The sequence below is a fragment of the Ceratotherium simum genome, chromosome 9 (assembly GCF_057802395.1).
Source record: "Ceratotherium simum simum isolate JZ-2026a chromosome 9, ASM5780239v1, whole genome shotgun sequence".
Taxonomy (NCBI): Eukaryota; Metazoa; Chordata; class Mammalia; order Perissodactyla; family Rhinocerotidae; genus Ceratotherium; species Ceratotherium simum.
The window spans coordinates 61,394,959-61,418,173 of record NC_141908.1 but is presented as its reverse complement, the minus strand read 5'-3'; the positions used below and the strand labels follow the sequence as shown (position 1 = coordinate 61,418,173).

Here is a 23,215-nt window from a genome sequence, read left to right as displayed (position 1 = left end):
CATTAAATAGTTACTTGCACAACTAAGATCAGATAAAGTTAAAAGGGAGAGGGTATAGTATTGTAAAGGCCAAATGCTCAGAAAATGTACATACAGTACAACAATTAAAAATGGATGGGGCAGGGAAGAGCAGATTAAAACAAATGGTTTTCAACTATTCTCAACTATTACATAGATGGAAGCAGTATTAGCATTATTATTCTGATGTGTATATAACATAATGTGGGATAAAGTAAATGATTAATAATCATTCTATCATTACATACGCCTTTTTCTTTTCAGCTTTACTAAAGTATAATTGACACAGGAATTGTATATATTTAAAGTGTACAATTTGATGTTTTGATATTTGTATACATTGTGAAATGATCACAAGCAAGCTAGTTAAGATAGCACCACAGTTACCATCTTTCTTTCTTCCTTCCTCCCTCCCTCCTTCCCTTTCTTCCTTCTTTTCTGTGTGTGTGGTGAGAATACTTAAGATCTACCCTCTCACCAAATCTCAATATGTACCTTATACAGTATAACACCGTTAATTGCAGTCACTATGCAGTACACTAGATCTTCAGAACTCATTCATCTTGCAAAACTGAAACTTTGTACCCTTTAAACAGTATCTCTCCATTTTCCCTTCTCCCTTACCCCTGGCAACCACCACTCTACTCACTGCTTCTATGAGTTTGACTATTTTAGATTCCATATATAAGTGAGATCATGCAGTACTGACCTTGCTGTGTCAGGCTTATTTCACTTAGTATAACGTCCTGTAGGTTCATCCATGTTATTGCAAATGGCAGGATTTCCTTCTTTCTCACGGCTGAATAATATATTATGATATATATACACACCACATATTCTTTATTCATTCATCTGTCAACAGACATTTCGGTTGTTTCTGTATCTTGGCTAATGTGAATAATTCTGCAATTAACATGGGAGTGCAGATATCACGTCAATATCCTGTTTTCATTTCATTTGGATATATACCCAGAAGTGGGATTGCTGAATCATATGGTAGCTCTATTTTTTTGTGTGTGTGAAGAAGATCAGCCCTGAGCTAACATCCATGCCAATCCTCCTCTTTTTGCTGAGGAAGACCGGCCCTGAGCTAACATCTATTGCCAATCCTCCTCCTTTTTTTCCCTTTTTCTCCCCAAAGCCCCAGTAGATAGTTGTATGTCATAGTTGCACATCCTTCTAGTTGCTGTATGTGGGATGCCGCCTCAGCATGGCCGGACAAGTGGTGCTTCAGTGCATGCCCGGGATCTGAGCCCCGGCCGCCAGTAGCGGAGCACACGCATTTAACCGCTAAGCCACGGGCTGGCGCCAGTAGCTCTATTTTTAATTTTGAAGAACCTCCATACTGTTTTCCATAGTGGCTGTACCAGTTTGCTTTCCCACCAGCAGTGTATGAGGGTTCCCTTTTCTCCATATCCTTGCCAGCATTTGTTATCTCGTCTTTTTTGATAACAGCCATTCTAGCAAATGTGAAGTGATCTCATTGTGGTTTTGATTTGCATTTCCCTGATGATTGAACACCTTTTCATGTACCTTTTGGCCATTTGTATGTCTTCTTTTGAGAAATGTCTAATCAGGTCCTTGCTCATTTTTTTAAATCAGGGTTTTTTTTTTTTTTGCTATTGAGTTGTATGAGTTCCTTATATACTTTGGATATTAACCCTTGCCAGATATACGATTTGCAAATATTTTCTCCCATTCCGTAGGTTGCCTTTTTGTTTTGATGGTTCCTTTGCTGTGCAGAAGCTTTTTAGTTTGATGCAATCCCACTTGTCTATTTTTGCTTTTGCAGCCTGTGCTTTTGGCATCATGACTAAAAAGCTGTTGCCAAGACCAATGTCAAGAAGCTTTTCCCTATGTTTTCTGCTAGTAGCTTTATAGTTTCAGGTCTTACATTTGTTAATCCATTTTGGGTTAATTTTTATACACGGTGTGAGATAAGGGTTCATTTTCATTCTTATGCATGTAAATATCCAGTTTTCCCAACACCGTTTATGGAAGAGACTATCCTTTCTCCATTGTTCTCGGCTCTCTACATTACCTATGTCTTTAAAAACCAGAATTCTAGAGATATGAGTGTAATACAGAAGATACTGTCTATCAAATAAACGAAACTGTAGTCCTAAGTTTGAATTCTATCAGTATGAGCTCATGAGATACTTTACTAATATAACCAATTTAGTAGAAATGAGCAATTCCAAGTACCCAGATTATGGTACTGAAAAATTATTTTCCCTAAAAGAAGCCAGGGTCTATTGGAGAAATGTGGCAGTAAAATGTAACCAAGAGGACTATAAAACACCTTTTCGTAGCAGATAATGAAGAAACTATCAAAAACTACTAGGCTCAAGTTAAAAGGACTCAGGAGCAACCTTGAGCCAACAAAGAAGCTCCCAGGGATGGGATGATTTGAGCTTCAATGTGTTTGTTATAATGGGCTGAAACCATGAAGCATACTTAATGCCAGGAGTTCATAATGAAATAAATGTATTGGTCACCTCCAGAGGATGTATAGGGAACCAATTCATTAACTTGAAAACTGATAAGTACACATTCTGCTTTTTGTATATTAACCACACCATTTGGTTAACAAAAGACAAGCAAAGGGGAAGTGTCTTTTTATAAAAACACTATTAAATATAATAATAAAATTAGAATATCATCTTTTTTAATCCACAGTGAATTAACAGAATCTTGATAAAAGAACACAACATTAGGGCCCAGCCCAGTAGCAAAGTAGTTAAGTTTGTGCGCTCTGCTTTGGCAGCCCAGGGTTCACAGGTTCAGATCCAGGGCACAGACCTACATACTGCTCATCAAGCCATGCTGTGGAGGCGTCCCATATACAAAATAGAGGAAGACTGGCACAGGTGTTAGCTCAGGACCACTCTTCCTCAAGTAAAAAGAGGAAGACTGGCAACAGGGGTTAGCTCAGGGCCAATCTTCCTCACCAAAAAAAAAAAAGAACACAACATTTGCCAAGAGATCTGACCTGAATCTGATCAAGTCTCTGGATCCATCTGTCAATTTGCAAAACAGAGGACAGAAGAACATGCAGAACTGCTCAAGAGCATACAATCAGCAAATCTTGAGCGTGGTAAACTCTGTATGTCAAATGACACTGATTCTCCAACTATAAATTGTAAGGAAAGAAAAGGATGCAGGAACAGTCTGTAGATTAAGAAAGATTAAAAGACATCAAATTTTTTTTTTTGCTGGGGAAGATTCACCGAGCTAACATCTGTTGTCAATCTTCCTGTTTTTTTTTAACATGAGCCGCCGCTACAGCACAGCCCGACAGACAAGTGGTGTGGTTCTGCACCCGGGAACTGAACCTGGGCCGCCAAAGTGGAGCCCGCTGATCTTTAACCACTAGGCCATCAGGGCTGGCCTGACACCAATTTTTTTTAAAGGGCAAACTATAGTGTCTAGTAATGCACATTTGGATAATAAAACTATTAAAATAGAACAAAGTAATTATAAAAGTTATATTAGTTTTGTGGGGAAGGAGAGGATAAACTGGAATGGGGCATTTTGGTGGAGACAGCTGGTAAAATTCTTTCTTGACCAAGTGGTAGTTACAAGATTATTCACCTTATAATTTATTAAGCTGTGTTTTAATTTTGTGTATTTATATTTTATTTGGTAACTAGAACGCTTTTTAAAAAGGAGGAAGGCGAGGGAGGCCAACAAAGGTATTGCTTTATATATAATTTAAAAATTAAGAGCAGATATGCAGAAGACTGATGTCAGCTGCCACACAGCCCAGTTTCCAGATGTGAGTCAATTCTTAGACCCAAACTACATGGCAGGCCAGTTCCAATTGAGGAAGGAATTTTCAATGCCACAGCCAAGTATTTACAGTAGCAATTCTCCCAGGACTTCTTCATTTCTCAGAGTAACTGTACGCTGAAGAAGAGGTATACCCAGGTATTTCAAGGGCTGTTAGATACAAGGGTCTTAGTTGACACTGATGAACCAAAACATTCTCACGGTTCCTATTAGAGTGGGGCCATAAGGAAGCCAGGTGATAAACAGAACCTTGGTCCATGTTTGTCTCACAGTGGGCAAGTCACAGTATAGTCAGAGAACTCTTGATCATTTGGACATTGTGTTGGTCCACTACATTGATAGCATCATGTTCACTGAACCTGTAAGAAATAAGTGGCAAATACTGTGGACATCCCAGTGAGGCACACGTATGCCAAAAAGTGAAAGATAAGCCACAAATTCAGGTTTACCATATTGGTGAAGTTCTAAGTGGTCCTGTGGTCTGGGGCATGATGAGACATCCCTTCCTAAAGGATAAATTATTCACCTTGCTCCTCCTACCACTGAAAAAGAGATACAGCACTTGGTAGCTTCTGGATTTTGGAGACAACACAAAATATAGATGGGAAAAATGCTTTGACTCATTTCTCAGGTGACTTGGAAGATTTTATTGGGGCCCAGAGGGCACTGAACAAGTGACTCAGCATCTAACCATCAACTACATCATGGCATAATAACTATGGTGGCCAGAGCTATCCATCATAAGCTCAGTATTGTCAGATCTATCAAGCCATAAGACTGGACCAGCATAGCAGTAACCCATGGTGCAGTCAGGATGGGGGCCAGGCACGTCCAGAGGCTCCAAGTTTCGTGAAAAGGTGGCCCAGAGTCCCACATCACTTACCTCCAAGACACTAACATCTCTCCCTCAACTCACAATCTATGACTTCATTGAAGTTCACTACCATCAGATGGCAGAGGAGAAAAAAACCCAGGCTTGGTTCACAGATGGATTGGCATGATATATTGCTGTAAGCCAAAACTTGACTATTACCATATTAGACTCAGAGCAGACTTGAAAGACAGTGATGAGGGAAAATTCCTGATGAGGGAAAATCCCCTCAATGGGCTGAACTTCAAGCAATAAACCTGGTCAGTACTTGGTCTAGTGTCGTGATGTCAAATTTAATGGTTACCACACACTTTATATCAACATCTTTCTAGTTATTTAGCCTGTCTGAGGGCATTCTCGCATCCACTCCTTAGGAAGCACTCAAGGGAAACACTGTTTCCTGAATTCTTGAATGTTGATAATGTCTGAACTGTGACTTTTATACTGAAAAATCAGTTTTGTTAGATATAAAATATTTTGCTCACATTTTTCCCCCCAAATATCTTAAATGTGTTACTTTCTCCTGGCATAATGCTGCTATTTAAGTCTCTCTCTTGTACATCACTTGCTGTTTTTGTCTAGATAGCCAAATCCCAACATTTTATCTGGAATAATATTCTCAGGTAAGCAGGGTGTTCTTGCAATATATAGCTTCACATATTTTTTTTCCAGAAAAACATTCTTCATATAATTTTGTTCTATACATGTTTTTTTCTTTTATCTCTAAAATTTGTCGATTTTCCCACTAATCTTTTTTTATCTTTTCTGATTTCTAAAACCATCATCCTTTTTTACATTCTATTTCTCTTAAGGCATCATCTGTTGTTGTCTACCTGCTTTTGTGTTGATTCTAGTTTAGCCTTCATTTCTAAATTACTTTTTCCCTTTATCTCTATTATTTTCCCAAGTTTTTCAAATTCTGATTTTTGGTATTCCTTCATATTTTTTTATCATTTTCAAAATATCTTGTAACTCATTTTTAAATAATAGGTCACAGTTTTGATCTATAGCCATGCACCGCATAATGGCGTTTCAGTCAACGACAAACCACATATACAATGGTGGTCCCATAAGATTGGTACCATATAGCCTAGGTGTGTAGTAGGCTATACCATCTAGGTTTGTGTAAGTACACTCTGTAATGTTCGCACAATGACAAAATTGCCTAACAACACGTTTTTCAGAACGTATCCCCGTCATTAAGCAATGCATGACTGTATTTTATGGGCATGCTTTTCTGGTGTGCTTTCAATGTCTACAGGATGATATTTTGTTCCTTATCCTCTATTTTTGGTAACAACTTTGCATGACTATCATTTTATGTTACTTATTTTTGTGTGAAACCAGCTTTTCTAAATTTAGAAAGAGGCTTGGTTCAAGGTAACTTTTCTAGCTTCACAGAGTTCCCACTTTTGTTGTTTTTCTATAGTACTGGAAAATATGGCAGCTTGATTTCTGAGACTTTCCTGGCTCTTTTTGTTTTTGTTTTTTTGGTTTATTATTAAATTTTTTTAATTGAGATATAATTAACATAACATTGTATAAGTTTGAGGTATATAACATCTTGGTTTGATACATTTATATATTTCCTGGCTTTTTAAATAAAAGATGTGATGGATACAAAGATAGGTAAGATACAATATTAGGTAAAAAAACAAACCCAAACATAGCAAACAAATATTTTTTGCCAGAAAGCAAACTTCATGGTCCACAAAGATCTATGGAAATAAAATGCCCTCTCAAAAAAATCAAAAACACAGCCCTTATACAAAAATGTATATAACAAGTACAAATGCAAGAATTTAATGGGATTTAGTAGCCAGTTCCACCTTGAATAATTGAGTTCTGTATGTAATGAAATAGGATACAAAATATAATCCTATTTTAAGTTGTAAGAGAAAGACTTCAATATAAAAGTTCCAGATGAAAAATACTCTATAAATGTAATAAATGGATTTTCATCCATGTCATTACATTCCTTATTATCACTTCATGTCAGAGAACTAAACAAGACTTCAATGTTACTTCGCTGTGATTTAAAAAGCATATCAAAATCTTTCATACAATGTGTTATTTTAGTTATTCTTTATAAAGATGTATTAAAGATAAGGAAAGATGCAGATTCTCTAGATACATGTACTATGGTGAAATATTATTTCAATTAAAAACTTCCTTTTCAGACAAGAGCCAACTTGATGAGGTTCTCACTGGTCAAGGGGGATAATCTGAACAAAAGAATAATGACTGCAAGTGATTCAAGTGAATTGAAAAAAAAAAAGCCATGAGTGGATAGTGATACCAAAGGAAAAAAAAATTTTTTAATTCATAGGACACCAGTGGAGGTTGCCAGGGTATCAAAAATTATTCTGAAAACTGATAAAGGAAAAGGAGTAAATATTTGTCCTGCCATTCTGGTATCAATGTATTCCATAATAACCAAATAGCTCGATGGAGCAAGGTTCTTCTATCTAAAAGAATTCCAGCTAATAAATGCAAAAGGAATGATAGATTTGGAAAATCATCATTTTGCAAACTTTAATGAAATAACTGATTCAGGCAAGTCTCATATTTAATCCATGCTTTTAAAAGTATTATGTAAAAAGGCTACAGGGAACTTTCCAATGAGGGCGTCAGGCCTGTGTGCCCAATGACCAATCTGAGTATCATTAAAACCAGACAACCAGAATTAAGTCCCTCTTGATGTAATATAATATAAAGTGCACCATACTACTATCAAGTACGGTTTCTCAAAAAAAATGAAATCAGAATCTAATTAATCCTCTCTAGATCTAACTTCTAAGATATGGGATAAATGATGAATAAGTAAACAAGAAAGCAATCAACGAAATTGAGTCTGTGGGACACTCTGTTGGCAACTCACATGGTTCCTTCAACAAGTCATGGTGTGTTAGACAAGGGAGAAGAGAGGGATTTAGATTTCAAGACACTCCAAAGACAAAACAATCAAACACACTGTCTAGACCTAGTCTAGATAATGATTCAAACAAACAAACAATAGATACATTTTGGAGACAACTGGGAAATTTTAAAATTGACTAGATATCAGATGTTAAGAAATTGTTAATTCTGTTAGGTGTGATACTACCATTGTAATTACATACAGAAATGTTCTTTTTTGATATATCCTCAAGAGTTTAGACTAAAATGGCATTACATCTGAGATCAGCTTTAAACAAAATAAAAGGGGAAAAGAAGAAACAAGTATGGCAAAATATTGATTGGTATTAAAGCTGGATTACAGGTATATGGTGGCTCATATTTTGTCTATTTCAGCAAACACTTAGAACTTTTTGTAATAATTCATAAAATAATAAATCACTCTTTCAAAAAATGTTCAATACGTACAATTGACAAAGTTTATTATCAAGAAAGTTAGCAGGTTTTTTAAAAAGACTGTTTTGGTTTTAGAATACTAAAAGATGACAATCCACAATAGGACAGATACAAACAAGGATAATTAAAATATTAAATACTATCTAAATTAAAAGACCATAATTCAAATTGTTAGTTATCTTTGTGTCTTGTTAGAAGCAACTGTACAGTTACTCTTCATGAAATTCACCCCACCAACTCATGAAGACTACAAAGCCTCACCACAAACTCAATTATATAATTTATAGTAATCAATGCTGAGTTTTTTGTGCTAAGCATGCACTATCCCAGAAAGCACAAAATCCTATTTACAGGGATTTTTTGTTTCTTTAAAACGTATCTCAAACATCTTTTAAAGTGCAAGCTACAAATACGCTGTATCCTTAAAGAAAAAGGCTTCTAAAGGAAGTATGAGATAGCGATCCCATACTGCCAAGAGTGGTTATACAACTAACCGAAGGAAACCCAGCAGTACTCTGCTAACTCTGTTTTAGTGTAGCAGCCTCCTCCTTTGTAGTTGAGTTCTTAGCTCTTACTATACTACCAGCCGAACATGTACTCCATTGCTTTGGATACAAGACTTTCGTCTTTTTTTGGCGTTTGTCTGTCAGAAATAACCTATTAAAAAAAACACACACAATTGTTAGGTTATGGTTTCTTCAATATCATAGCCAATTCTAGAGTTAATGGCTAATTTAAAAGAGCCAAACACTAAAATGCATTTGTAGCAATGAACTGTATATTTAAAAATTAAAATATGAATTTAGTTAGAACATCCTTATGGTAGGAAGAATGGCAAAATCTTATTCCTTTGGCAAGGCAAATTAACAACTGCTCCTTAAACTAGGGAACCGACCAACAAATAACACAAAAGCTACAAGAGATGAGGACTTTAAAACATTGGTTACGGCCGGCCCTGTGGCTTGGTGGTTAAGTGCTCGCGCTGCGATGCTGGCGGCCCGGGTTCGGATCCCGGGTGCGCATCGAGGCACCACTTCTCTGTCCATCCTGAGGCCGAGTCCCACATACAGCAACTAGAAGGGTGTGCAGCTATGACATACAACTATCTACTGGGGCTTTGGGGGCAAAAAATAAAATAAATAAAATCTTTAAAAAAAAAAAAAAACATTGGTTAAAAAAGAAAGAAGAAAAAACTAACGGAAAAATTTTAGGGGAAGTCAAAAGATTAAATTGTCACTACCCGCCCTATAAAAGCACCACTGTTTTATCTGCTGTTTCAAGACCTGTATCTGCAGCTAGGCAAGTTCAGAACTCCTGGCTAATTAAACAGAAGACAATAACATAATGAATGAGTCACAATACTTCTACTACTCTTTAATGAATATAATGAACTTCTCCTTTAAACTATTTTGAAATGGGAGCTGATCAATACTCTTTTGATAACCAAAACCAATGGCTTTGTTTGTTCACACTTTGTTGAAGTGTGATGGTATCACACTTCATTTGTGATACCATCAGATTTAGTCATCCATTTAACAGGGTTTTAATATTTCTTCATGCTAGAGATGTTCACAGGACAAACTTTTTATGTGTGTAAATATAACTCATACAAACTCTCAAAATGTCTTAAAAAATGGCAAAGAAATTCTTTTTAAATCCAAGATAACTTTCCAATTGGCCAAAATTCTAATTTTTAAAATAGGAAATTAAGAATGTGATGTTTACAGGTTTCATCAAGCCAATCACTTCAGTAGGAAACATTTAATGACACACATATCAATCCAATGAAAAAGTTAAAACACACCATGCACTTCAGTCTTTAAAGTACATCCTTTTTATCCAATCTTTAAAATACCTGATAGTCACTAGTAGAAGCTTTGTATGCTGTAGCAAGAGGTCTCATGGTAGAAATCCTAGGAGTACTTCCAGGTTGGGTTGGTGTACCTAAGGTTTTGATTGGTGGTGTAAAGGCTAGAGATGGAGATGATAAAGCACACCTGTCACTGTTTTCCATAACACTCTGGAGAAACAAAGATAAAGAACTTCTCTGTTTACAAACATAATACATATTATACAATATTACATCCTACTTACAAAGAAAACTTTATTAAAAGATGCACACCGGGGCCGGCCCGGTGGCTTAGCGGTTAAGTGCACGCGCTCCGCTGCTGGCGGCCCGGGTTCGGATCCCGGGTGTGCACCAACGCACTGCTCCTCCGGCCATGCTGAGGCCACGTCCCACATACAGCAACTAGAAGGATGTGCAGCTATGACATACAACTATCTGCTGGGGCTTTGGGGGAACAAATAAATAAATAAAAATCTTTAAAAAAAAAAAAAAAAAGATGCACACCTTATTTGATTTAATTTACCTTTCAAATAATTTTAGTCTTGATAAAACAATATACGCTTCTCTGCTAGCATTTGAGATCTAATGCTCAGCCAGAAATCTCACTTCAATGACCTCAAACATCCTGAAGACTACAGACTCACAAGAGTAAGAGTCTCCTAACAAATACTATGGAAAATCAGCAAGGAAGAAAAAGAGAATTCTTGGGGAAACCTGGGGACATAGGGGAATCAAAGTCCAATGCTATTTAGTACCCAGTAACCCCAAATTCTCCTCTAGACTCTGCAAATACCTGTTACAGCACAGTATAAAAATTACACAATACACAGGGACACTAGATGTTGAGAACAGGAGCCTTGTCTGCTTTGTGCACTAATGTACACATACAAGCACCAAGCACAGTGCCTGGTAGGTAGTAGAAGCTGACATATATTTACTTAAAGAATGGCCATCATGATTTTACAAGTCACAAAGAAAAGTTTAAATTGTGTTCAGTATTGTTTTATGAGTATATAAATTATAATAATTTTTTAATATTTTAAAATAGAAATGACTAATAAAAAGCTTCAGCCATTTAAGTTAACCTTCAGTTACCATTCATGTGAAATATTTCATTCTGAAATAGCACATTTCTTTAAAGTACTTAAAGAATCTGATGTTGCTTTGCACAAGAAAGAATGGGTTACAAGTTAAGAGACCTAGAATCTAGGCCTCACCTTTAACAACTCTGGATAAGTTACTTAAGTCTTCTTGGCCTCTTATCTTTATCTGTAAAATGAAGGAGTCGAGATGGATTATCTCTAAATTCTAAAGTCTTGTGACTAAATACCTTTGCCTTACCATTAAAAGAATACCATAACATCATTACACTTTACAAACTAAGAAAAAGAGGCACAGTGAAGCAAAGTGACATAACCACCCATGTCGATACTCAGACTTGTGCTCTTCAAGAGATTAAGCTCTATTCCTTACATCAGCAATAACTTACTTTATCTATACATGGTTTTACACCAATCATGATGGACTCTCCAAAAATCCTCCCATCTTTGCTTAAGGCTTTCCGGGCCTGCAGTTTAGACTGGTAACGAATGTGCATCCAATTTCCTGTGTTAGACATCTGCAAAGAATGAAGTTGTCTCTTAAAAATATAAAATATAAAAAAAATAAAAATAAAATACATAAAATCTAAACTTAATGAATTCTATTGGAAAACAGAAAATAATGAATGTAAATCTGCTTCCACTCTTTATTTGATGCCCTGTAAAAAGCTGTATACTAGAATTCACAAAATCCTATTAAACAATAATCTCAATAATAATTTCAATAATCCCTATCTTGCTCTCAATTCTCTAATATAAAGAACATGTGGGGGCCGGCCCAGTGGCGTAGTAGTTAAGTTTGTGCCCTCCACTTCGGCAGCCCGGGGTTCACAAGTTTGGATCCTGGGCACGGAGCTACAGACCGCTCATCAAGCCATGCTGTGGCGGCACCCCACATACAAAATAGAGGAAGGTTAGCACAGATGTTAGCTCAGCGACAATCTTCCTCAAGCAAAAAGAGGAAGATTGGCAAGAGATGTTAGCTCTGAAAGTAAAGTAATTCTCAAAAGATAACTGTTTCTGTAAAAAGGTCATATCAACACTTGCTATGAAATTTTTTGACACTGTATTCATCAATCTGATTTTGTGTAGGAGTTAATAAGTCAATCTCTAGTAACAGAAAAAAGATTTGTTATTTATAACTTGTGCAAGGTAAAATAATTTTTTTTAAAAAGCTCTCTACAAGCCAAAAAATCTCTAAGAAATCTGTAAGTCAGGAACTTCTTCCTTTTCCTTTATCCCCAACAAAACAAACTCAAACTGAAAAACAGTAATATAATATTTGGCATAATCTTTTTTAAGAGACTGAACTATTTAAGAAATGGGGTGGAGGGAAGCCTGAAACTCTCACTCTCTTATCTTCTCTCTTTATCCCTTTTTATCAAATAATATGCAACTCCCAGCCTTCCAGACTCCAAAAGACAGTCTACAAAAACTTAAAAAAAGAGAGAAAAACATTTAAGTTTGGAAAAAAAGGATAAAATTCAGCAGCAAAGTTTCCCTCAATTCACAGTTTATCTTTCCTCAGCCTAAACCTTGAATTGAAAAGAATCAAGCCTTACCACATGTTTTAAGATATTCCCATACTGTGCAAACTGTAGTAATATATAGGAAGCAGATGCTTGAGGAAACCTGAAAGAAAAAGAGTTGCCCAAAAAGTCAACTTCCACAATAAATACAAATGTAAATTGCCATACTCACAAGTGTTTCAAGATAAATTCCCCCCAACTATCTAGAACATTAATAGGAGATCCTTGATCATCCTGTTTTCCCCCTTTATCAGCTAAATCTATCATTGTCCATCACCCAAAAATGAATAGGTTAAAATTAGTTTTGACTCAGCCATTGTTCTCGATCCCCAGGTTCCACCTCCAAAAGCTCTAAAATTCTACTCTCACTGCCATTATCAGAGTCCTTAGAAAAGAACTGTGAAGTTGCAGTTTAGTTTATAATTTATATTACAAGCGTGTGTGTGTGTTTGTGAAATATTTAAGTATACTACGGTTATTAAAAGGAAAAGAATTTTAAATTATATAGAGTTTTTTCATTATATATTGAGCACCACCTGAAAATTCAGAAATTTAGTCCTGAAACAAAAATAAAAGCCAGTACCAATATTAATGGTATAAAAACATTTAAAAGGAGCGTTACCAAAATTTTAATAGCCATATATCTCTGAATGGCAAAATTATAAGTGATTTTTACGTTCCTCTTTATAAAGTTCTGTATAGTTTGAATAGTTTACAATGAGACACTATTACTTTTATAGTCCAACAATAAATTGATTTTCAATTTGAAAGTCTGAAGTTTCATTAACCAGTAACTTCAGTTACCTGGAGCTTAGACTAGAACCCTAAAGAAAAAAATGTGAATCGCAAAAATAAATGAGAAGCTTCATACATTAAAATCTATATGAGTAAAATACTGCATTCATAACTGGAATTTTATTTTATAAGTTTGGATATAAATTTCTAACCCCAAATAAGAACACAAATGAGGCAGGGTGCCTACAAAGCAGAGCTAAAGAAAATAAAAATGAAATAGAGAAATAATGGTTGCAAGTGAGGGAGGTACTTGAGAAATACAACACAATTCCAGGACTCTAGGACTGCACTGAGTAAAAACATTCCAAACTTCTGTAAAAGAATCACCCTAAAACAATGAAGGATATTTCATGATGACCCTGACTCAGCAGGAAAAAGTTAAATTATCAAAGAAAGAACATATATAATGTATTTTAGATGTACTTTCCTATAAATGATCAAAATAAAACGTTTTATCCCTTAGAAGAAATGGTTCAGTTCTTGCAATTTAACTCATATAAAGGGTTACTAGAACATAAAACCAACAGAAAATAAATAGCTGGGAAAGTGTATGTCTTAAAAATCAAAAAAAGGACTAGCAGAAGTACTTGAAGTAATTTATCTAATTACTAAGGAAACTTAAAAGTGACACCATTACTAATGAGTCTAAAAAACAGACCTGGGAGTAGACATCCAAGCTCAACAACATATAGCCATTTCATGAGAGAATACAAAAACATAAACACAAAAGAACAACAACAACAACAAAAAATCAAGAAGGGGAGAAAATTGTAGCCTGGGACAAAAGTGGGAAGGCAGATTTTTCACTGTATATTCTTATATTTTCTTTGAATTTTTAAATTTTAAATAAATTGAACATATAAAGTCCACTAATATTTACTGTGCATTGTTCTTTCTTCAAGGGGCTCATGTGTTATTTTTTACCCCAGAACTATATATAGTACGGCCCAATATCACTATGTCATATCACACTTACAGAAACAAATCTTATGTAGTGTAAACAATACCAGCTTGAAAGAATCAAAAGACCTGGGTTTTTGCCGAAGCTTTAATAATAACTAGATGTAAACCTCTAAATAAATCACTTAATCTGTCTACACCACTTTTATCATCTGTAAATGATGCAATATGATCTCTAACATGCCTTAAAGTACTTTTTTGGACCTAAAAATCTATTCAAAATGCATCTAGGACTGTCATGCACAATTTCTATTAATATTCAATATTCTGTGACTAGAAAGTATCAACCCTGTAATATAGTACATATGTTACAAATGAAATTCAATTTGTTAGTTCAAAACTGGTTAAATCCACTAGAAGCAGAGAAATAGCCACTAGAAAAAGAGAAAGGAGCTCCCTAAGTCTAAAGGGGCAACTCTATTCCAATATCCAGCAAATATGCTGAAGAGAAAATAATTTAAGGAGACGCAAACAGATAAATGATGAAAAAACTATAAACAAATATTGAACACTAGTTAATCATATGCATGCTTAAGTGTCAGGGTGATACCTACTGATGTCTGCAACTTACTCTGAAATGTACCAACAACAAAAAAATGAATTAATAGAAGGATAGATGGATAGATGAAACAAATGTAGCAAACTGTTAACAACTGCAGAATCTACATGGTGTTTGCTGTGCAATTCTTGCCTTTTTTTTTTTTGTATGTTTGATAATATTCATTATGAAATACTGGGGAGGGAGTATTCTTTTTTTAAAAGGTAAATGATCCAGAAACCTTACCCGAATACAGTCACCCAAGTGTCATCGAGGTGATCTTCTGAAGTCAGAGAATCTCCTTGAGTATAAAAAGGATCCAACTGGGCAGGAGATAATGTTGTCTTTCGTGGCTGACCAATGCTTGCTGGACTAAACATACTTTGCCCTACATTAGTATATTTAGTAAGTTAGTTATGAATATAAACATCTTGGTTTATTTTAAATCAAAGCTCTTAGTTTCAAATGAAAAAGTACATTAAAAGATGGAAATTGCATAAATAGTTCAAAATATCCAACTGTAATCAAATGATAATTTTATATTACTGTACAGTTTGAGAGGAAGTCATTAATAATTGAGCATAATTTGTGATTTTGCAAATGTTTTATTATTTATTTCAAATTTGCTAAATGTTTTATTAATTTCAGGTTAAGCCTATGCCAGAAGAATCTCCAGTCAGTCAATCTCAAGGACTTCTGTTGGATTCATCTTCCAAACCTACCACTTTCATCATGGCGCTTCGGCCTTAAAAATATTCAATAACTGCTCATTACCCACAAACCAAAATTCAAATGCCTTGGCCTCCACAATAGAGTTGCAATCTTATTTTTCCAATATGCCCCTAAACAGTATCTACCCTAGTCCCTAAGGTGTGAATGCAGTTTCTTTTATTCAGATTGTTTCTATTTGAAATGTCTGATTTTGTTCTTTCTTTTCTTATCCTGCAATAACAGCTACCAATTAACGAGTACCTCTACATGTCCAACATGCCAAGCTAAACACTTTACATGTTCATTTTATCTCAGAGACACTATCCTATTGAGACCACACATTTCTGAAAAGCACAGATTATTTTTCTTTTATTTTTGGAGTAGTAATTATGATTTACTCATACAAGAAATATTTTTTCAGCACCTAAACAGGCACCAAGCATCATTCTAGGTATTGAAGATATAGTAGTAAACAAGTTAGACCAAAAAAAACCCACCTATCTCTAATGGAGCTTAAATTCCAGTGGAAGAGAAATAAGTAAGCAAATACCTAGTATGTTAGAGAACAGAAAATCCTACAGAGGGAAAAAAGAGAAAAACAGAGAAGGGAGCTAGGGAGTAGGTATGCATGCATGTACGTACATATGTGGAAAGGTTAAATGAAAAAAAGATTTCACTAAGATGTCATTAAAACAAAAACCTGAAAGAGAAAGGAGGCAAAATATGCCAATATCTGATGAAGTGAATATTAGGTGGAGAAAAAAGCAAGTACAAAGGCCTGAGAAAGGACACGACTGGTGTTTGAGGAACAGCAAGAAGACAAGTATTTGCACAGTGAGGAGGGGGATTTGAGGTCAGAACAGGTATGTGAGCACAGAGAGGTAACAAGGTGTCAGATTATGAAGGAAAACTTTGTAAGCCACTGTAAAGACTTTGGCTTTTACCTCAAATGAGTTAGGAAGCCAATGGAAAATTGTGAACAAAGGTGATATAACAGGATAGAAATTTTGAAATGATAATGAACGGTAATGTTTTATTGAGTACTTATTACACCAGTCTTGACATATAATTTTATTTAATTCTAACAATTTTATAAGACAGGTTCTATTAGTACCTCTATTTAAATTAGGAAACTGGGTGATGTTAACATCCAGAAGGGAAGGTGGAATTCCAATCTAGGCAATCCAAATTCAAAGCATGAGCTCTTAAGCAGTACTCTAGTACTTGTATTCACTACAGCAGCAGTTCTACAAGTGTAGTCCAGAGACCCTGGGCTTCCCGAGACCTTCTCACAGATTCAGCCAAGTCAAATAATACCAATTTTTAAGATTTTCATATTATTTTAAAGTTTCATTTGCCTTTTTGACTATCACTCTCTCATGAGCGGGCAATGGACTTTTCCAGAGGCTACGTGATGTGATTCAATCGATTCAGACTGAATACAGATGCAGATATGAGAATTCAGCTATATTTTAAGCCAGACATTAAGATTTGAAAAACATAAAACAATGTCACTCTTCTCACAAAAACCTTTTCTTGTAGAAAAGTTATTTTTTACTTTAAAAAATGTTATTATGTTAACATAAAACATTTTTAAGTGAATTAATACATACTTTAAAATGTTCTCAGTTTTAATTTCTAACGCAGTAAATATCGATAGCTATAATCCAAAACTCTTTGGTCTTCAATTTTTAAGAGTGTATTAAGGGCTCTAAAATTAAGAAGTCTGAGAACAAATGTTTTACAGGGTCTTGCACATGATTCACACTCCATGTTTACTGATTTTCTGGAGGATTTCTGCTCAACACATTCTAACTCTATTATCTGCTGCCTTGTCATTTGTCCTGAATCTCCAACTGAGTTGAAAATATCTCTAAGACATTCCAGAGTGTTTATAGTCAAATGGATTTTCAAAGTATGCTCTTAAAAAATAAAGTACTCTACAGAGGGGAAAAAAAGCTACTGTGGTAAAAGTTTTATTAAAGGCCATATACTGTATTGTCCTAATGGGAGATTTACAATGCACATAAAAAACGCTCAAAGGTTATTCAATAAAGAAATATTTATAACTTCATTCAACCCAAAATTTCCTACACTATACCCGACCACATTTTACCCTCATAAAACACATATTTTGGTAAATGCCAATCTTGTGTCAAGTACCTCCTATATGCCTTTTAAATGCTTGACTAACACAAGAATTGACAGGCACCAAGCCTATGAGGAAATGAATAGTAAAGCTCCTATTCAAGCCAAAGCTGAGGTGCAAGAAGGGTCACCAACTGAGTTTTAATTTCCTATTCATGAATGTAGACTGATTTCCTCAGAACCATACAAGAAGTTCTCTTAACAAACAAGCTTATATTCAGGAACCAGTCACAGTGACACACTGTTAACCCATAACAGACAAGGACCGGAGAGTCAAGCTACTCAAGATACAACTATAACACTCAACAAGTCAAAGTAAATTAAAAAAAAACCCTAAACAGCCCCCCAAAATTAACTTGGGAAATTATTATTTTATTCTAGAACCTCTTGTTCCAACTGCTACTGAATTACAATAATGAAAGTATCTTTAATGTATAGACGGAAAAAGGCAGCACAACATCTTGCCTTTTGGAAAGCAACATGTAACTGGGTTAGGAGCGCAGCTGGATTGGACTGGATGGCAGATGGCTAGCACTGCTAGCCCTGAGCCAATCATTCACCTTGCTAGAGAGCATCATGTAGTGGGAAGAGAGTAATACGCTTTGTAGTCAGTTCACATTGCAGTTCTATTACTTACTGTCACAACTAGAGTAAGTTATCAAGCCTCACTTCCCAAATATTACAACAAAAATAAAAACAATAACAATATTAATGCTGATGATTGCCAGCATGTATTGAGCACTTATACTATATACAAGGTGCTATTGCAGATTCTTTGCATGAATTCATATTTTCCTAAAGCAATTCTATGAGAGCAACTACCATCTCCATTTTATACATACGAGGAACACAAAGCACAAATGTATATGAAGTGCCTATCCAACATAGTTGAAGATTAACTGAGAGAGCATGTTTAAGAGGTTCAATAAATGTTAGTTTCCATTTTAAGAGGCCAGCATTACCCTGATTCAAAAGCAAGATAAGGACACTGCAAGAAAAGGAAACTACAGACCAATATCCCTGATGAATATAGATGCAAAAATTCTCAACAAAATATTAGCAAACCAAATTCAACAGCACATTAAAAGGATCATACACCATGATCAAACAGAGTTTATCCTTGGGATGCAAGGAAGGTTCAACACATACTCAAATCAATAAACATGATACACCACGATAATAGAATGAAAGATAAAAATTACATAATCATCTCAATAGACACAGAAAAAGCATTTGACAAAATATAACATCTTTTCATGATAAAAATGCTCAACAAATTGGGTATAGAAGGAACATACCTCAACATAATAAAGGCCATATACAACAAGCCCACATCTATCATCATACTCAATGGAGAAAGGTTGAAAGCTCTTCCTCTCAACAACATGACAAGTGTGCGCACTCATCACTCCTATTCAACAAAGTACTGCAAGTCCTAGCCAGATCAATCAAGCAAGAAAATAACAGGCATCCAAATCAGAAAGAAAGAGGTGAGAATTGTATTTTTTTACACATGACATGATATGATATTTATAGAAAATCCTAAAGACTCCACCAAAAAGGTGTTAGAACTAATCAAGGGATTCAGTAAACTTGAAGGATACAAAATCAACATACAGAAATCAGGTCCGTTTCTAGACACTAACAACAAAGTATCTGAAAAAGAAATAAAGAAAAAAATCCCGTTTACAATACTATCAAAAAAAATAAAACACTTTTGAATAAATTTAACCAAGGAGGTGAAAGATTGGTATCCTGAAAACCACAATACTTTGATGAAAGAAACTGAAGAAGACACAAAGAAAAGGAAAGAAAACTCATGCTCATGGATTGTTTAAGAATTAACATTGTTAAAATGTCCGTACTTTTCAAAGCCACTGACAAAACTATCAAGATGAAAAGGCAACCTGTGGAATGGGAGAAAATATTTGCAAACCATGTATCTGATAGCAGTTAATATTCAAAATATATAAGAAATTCATACAACTCAATAGCAAAAAGACAAACAATCTGGGGCCAGTCCTGTTGCCTAGTGGTTAAGTTCAGTGCACTCCGCTTCGGCAGCCCTGGTTCAGTTCCCGGGCATGGACCTACACCACTTGTCAGCAGCCATGCTGAGGTGGCAACCCACATACAAAATAGAGGAAGATTGGCACAGATGTTAGCTCAGGGTGAATCTTCCCCAAGCAAAAAAAAAAGAAGAAGATTGGCAACAGATGTTAGCTCAGGGCAAGTCTTCCTCAAGCCAAAAAAAAAAAAAAAGATAAACAATCCAATAAAAAAATCAGCAGAGGAACTGAACAGAAATTTTTCTAAAGAAGACATACAAATGGCCAACAGGTACAAAAAAAGGTACTTTATCAGGTACATTAATTATCAGTGAAATGCAAATCAAAACCACAAGACATCACCTTACACCTTTTAGAATGGCAATCATCAAGAAAGATATGAGATAAGTGTTAGGGAGGATTTGCAGTAAGGGGAATCCTTGTGCACTACTGATGGAAATATAAATTGGTACAGCCACTATGGAAAACAGTATGGAGGTTCCTCAAAAAATTAAAAATAGAACTACCACATGATCCAGCAATCCACTTCTGGGTATATATCCAGAGAGAATAAAAACAGGATCTCAAAGAGATATCTGTACTTCCATGTTCATTACAGCATTATTTACAATAGCCAAGATATGGAAACAATCTAAGTGTCCATTTATGATGAATGGATAAAGATGTGGTACAAATATACAATGGATGTTATTCAGCCATGAGAAAGAAGGAAATCCTGCTATTTGCGACATACAGATGGACCTTGAAGACATGATGTTCACGTTGTTAAGTGAAAGTCAGAGAGAGAAAGACAAATACTGTAGGATCTCACTCATATGTATAATGTAAAAAAGCCAAACTTATACAAACAGAGAGCAGAGTGGTGGTGACTGGGGGCTGGGGTATATGGGGAGATGTTGGTCAAAGGGTACAAACTTCTAGTCATAAGATGCATAACGGGGACCTAAGGTACAATATGGTGATTATTATTAATAATACTGTATTATATACTTGAAAGCTGCTAAGAGAGTAGATCTTAAATGTTCTCATCACAAAAAAGAAATGATAATTATGTGACATGACAGAGGTGTTAGCTAACATTATGGTCATTTTGCAATATATAAGTGTATCAAACAACACATCGCATACCTTAAACTTACACAATGTTTTATGTCAATTATCTCTCAATAAATAAACCTATAATAAATAAATGTTTGTTTCCGTTAGTTGTTATATCCATAAATTAACCTGTAACACAAGACTTACCTGCTACTCCAAGAATTAAATGAAATAGTAGATAGACAAGAACTCACAAAAAAGAACTATTTTAACAACATATAACTTCAATATAAATGATGCACTTGGTACAATTATTCTTTTGCATCAACAGCACAAATATATTCAGAGTTAAGTCTAAAACACTTCTAGAAATGACATCCATCTCTTGTCTCCAAACAGTACTACACCCTCAAAAGGATCAAAAGCTAAAAGTATCAATCAAGTAAAAACTATAATGCAACCATAGATTATAACTAAGAAGAAAAAAATATGGTCACCGAAGGATTTCAAAATTCTTAACTCTTTAAGTATGCCATACAACTTGAATCCCTTCACTTCATTTGGACTCAAATTTAGAAACCACAATTAATCTAATTTAATCTAAATTAAAGAAGACCAGAAGAAGACCAGATACATTCTGAGAAATGCATCATTAGGCAATTTTGTCATTGTGTGAACATCAGAGCATACTTACACAAACCTAGATGGTATAGCCTACCACACACCTAGACTATATGGTACTACTGTTATGGGATCACCATCCTATATGTGGTCCATTGTTGACTGAGTCTTTGCTATGCAGCACATGACTGTATTTGATTTTTTAAAACTATCTGCATTTACACTGCCTGAAATACAAAATATTACCCCCGCCAAAACTAGAGACCACTCAAGGGTACTATGGTTAGTCTGGCATGAGACTAAATAAATTTTGGTGACTAATTTTAAAAAGTCTCTGTGGTAGGCAGAAAATTCTCCCCCAAAGATGTCTATGTCTTAATACCCAGATATAAATTACATTACATGGTAAAGAGGCATTAAAGATGCAGATAGAATTAAGATCACTAATCATCTGATCTTAAATAAAAAGATTATACTGGATTATCTGGGTAGGTCCAACATAATCACAAGGGTCCTTAAATGGGGAGGGAAAAGAGAGTAATGTAAGACTCCACTGGCCATTGCAGGCTTTGAAGATGGTAGGGAGCCATGAACCAAGAAATATGGGCAACTTCTAGAAGCTGGAAAAGGAAAACAAAAAGAAAAAAAGATCAAAGAATGCAGCCTACCAATGCCTTGATTTTAGCCCATTGAGACCAATTTCGAACTTGGGACCTCCAGAATTTTAAGATAATAAATTTGAGTTGTTTTAAGGCACTAATTTGTAATGATTTGTTTCAGTAGCAATAAGAAACTAATGCAATCTAGAACAAGGTTAATGTTTAATTATTATTAAAGAAAAACTACGCCATGCCAAGTTGGATGCAAAGCTTCCAATCCTTGTTTGGTGTCGGGATGTCATTGCCTCAAAACACTACATACATATATTAGTTTCCTATGTGTACTGTAACAAATTACCACAAACTGGGTGGCTTAAAACGACAGAAATTTATTCTCTCACAATTCTGAGGTCCAAGATGAAGTTTTCAGCAGGGCCAAATGCCTGCTGAAGGCGGTAAGAGAGAATCCACTGCTTGCCTCATCTAGCTTCTGGTGACTGCTGGCGTGTTTTGGTGTTCATTGCCTTGTGGCACAGAACTCCAATCTTCATCTCAGTCTTCACATCAACTTCTCTGCATGTCTCTCCAGTCTGTGTCAAATTTCTCTCTGCCTCTCTCTTATAAGGACACTTATGACTGGGTTTAGGGACCATCCAGGTAATTACCAGGATTACCTCCCCACCTCTCCAACTCTCTCAACTCTCCCTGAGAGCCCCTCCTCTCAAGATCCTTTACTTATTTATTTATTTTAGCCACATAGTAATATTCACAGGTTCTAAGGATTAGGACGTGGACATATCATTTTGGACCACCATTCAACTCACTACAACTTACATCCACCAATCTATTCAGACAACAAACTTTTACTGAAGCTCCTTTATACCCAGCTCTGTGATGGGTAAATAATGAAGATACAGAAAGAATCTCTGTCCTGAAGAGACTTCATAATCCAGTAATGACAAAAGAAAAGAGCTGAGCAGAAGGAGCTTGATAGAAGCACATACAGAGCAGCTAACCCACATCAGAAAAAGAAGTGTCAGGGAAAGGTCCCTCACAGATAAATTAGTCCTTCTTCCCCGCTTCTGGGAACACTATCAGAACTCTGAGCTCCTAGCACCAATAAAAGCAGCCAGAAAGTGCTATGGTCTATCACACTTAATCTGTTAACAATACGTTAACACAAATAAGGATTCTAATTCAGTAGACAGACGTGGGATACCATT

The 23,215-nt window shown here is 35.4% G+C and overlaps 1 protein-coding gene across 2 annotated transcripts in view; it reads right to left on the bottom strand.

Moving 5' to 3' along the window:
• Window positions 1-8,035: 8,035 nt before the first annotated feature.
• Window positions 8,036-23,215, bottom strand: part of NUP35 (nucleoporin 35) — a 28,450-nt gene continuing 13,270 nt past the window's right edge. The window contains exons 5-10 of one of the 2 annotated variants that reach the window (XM_087435462.1): window positions 19,283-19,321; window positions 15,053-15,194; window positions 12,547-12,616; window positions 11,374-11,502; window positions 9,891-10,055; window positions 8,036-8,692 (exon numbers count right to left, since the gene is read on the bottom strand). In XM_087435462.1, the coding sequence (XP_087291588.1) occupies window positions 8,615-8,692; window positions 9,891-10,055; window positions 11,374-11,502; window positions 12,547-12,616; window positions 15,053-15,194; window positions 19,283-19,321 (623 nt within the window). In that variant the 3' untranslated portion in view covers window positions 8,036-8,614. The remainder of the gene's footprint in view (window positions 8,693-9,890; window positions 10,056-11,373; window positions 11,503-12,546; window positions 12,617-15,052; window positions 15,195-19,282; window positions 19,322-23,215) is intronic. The other variant, XM_004426708.3, reaches the window with a different exon arrangement.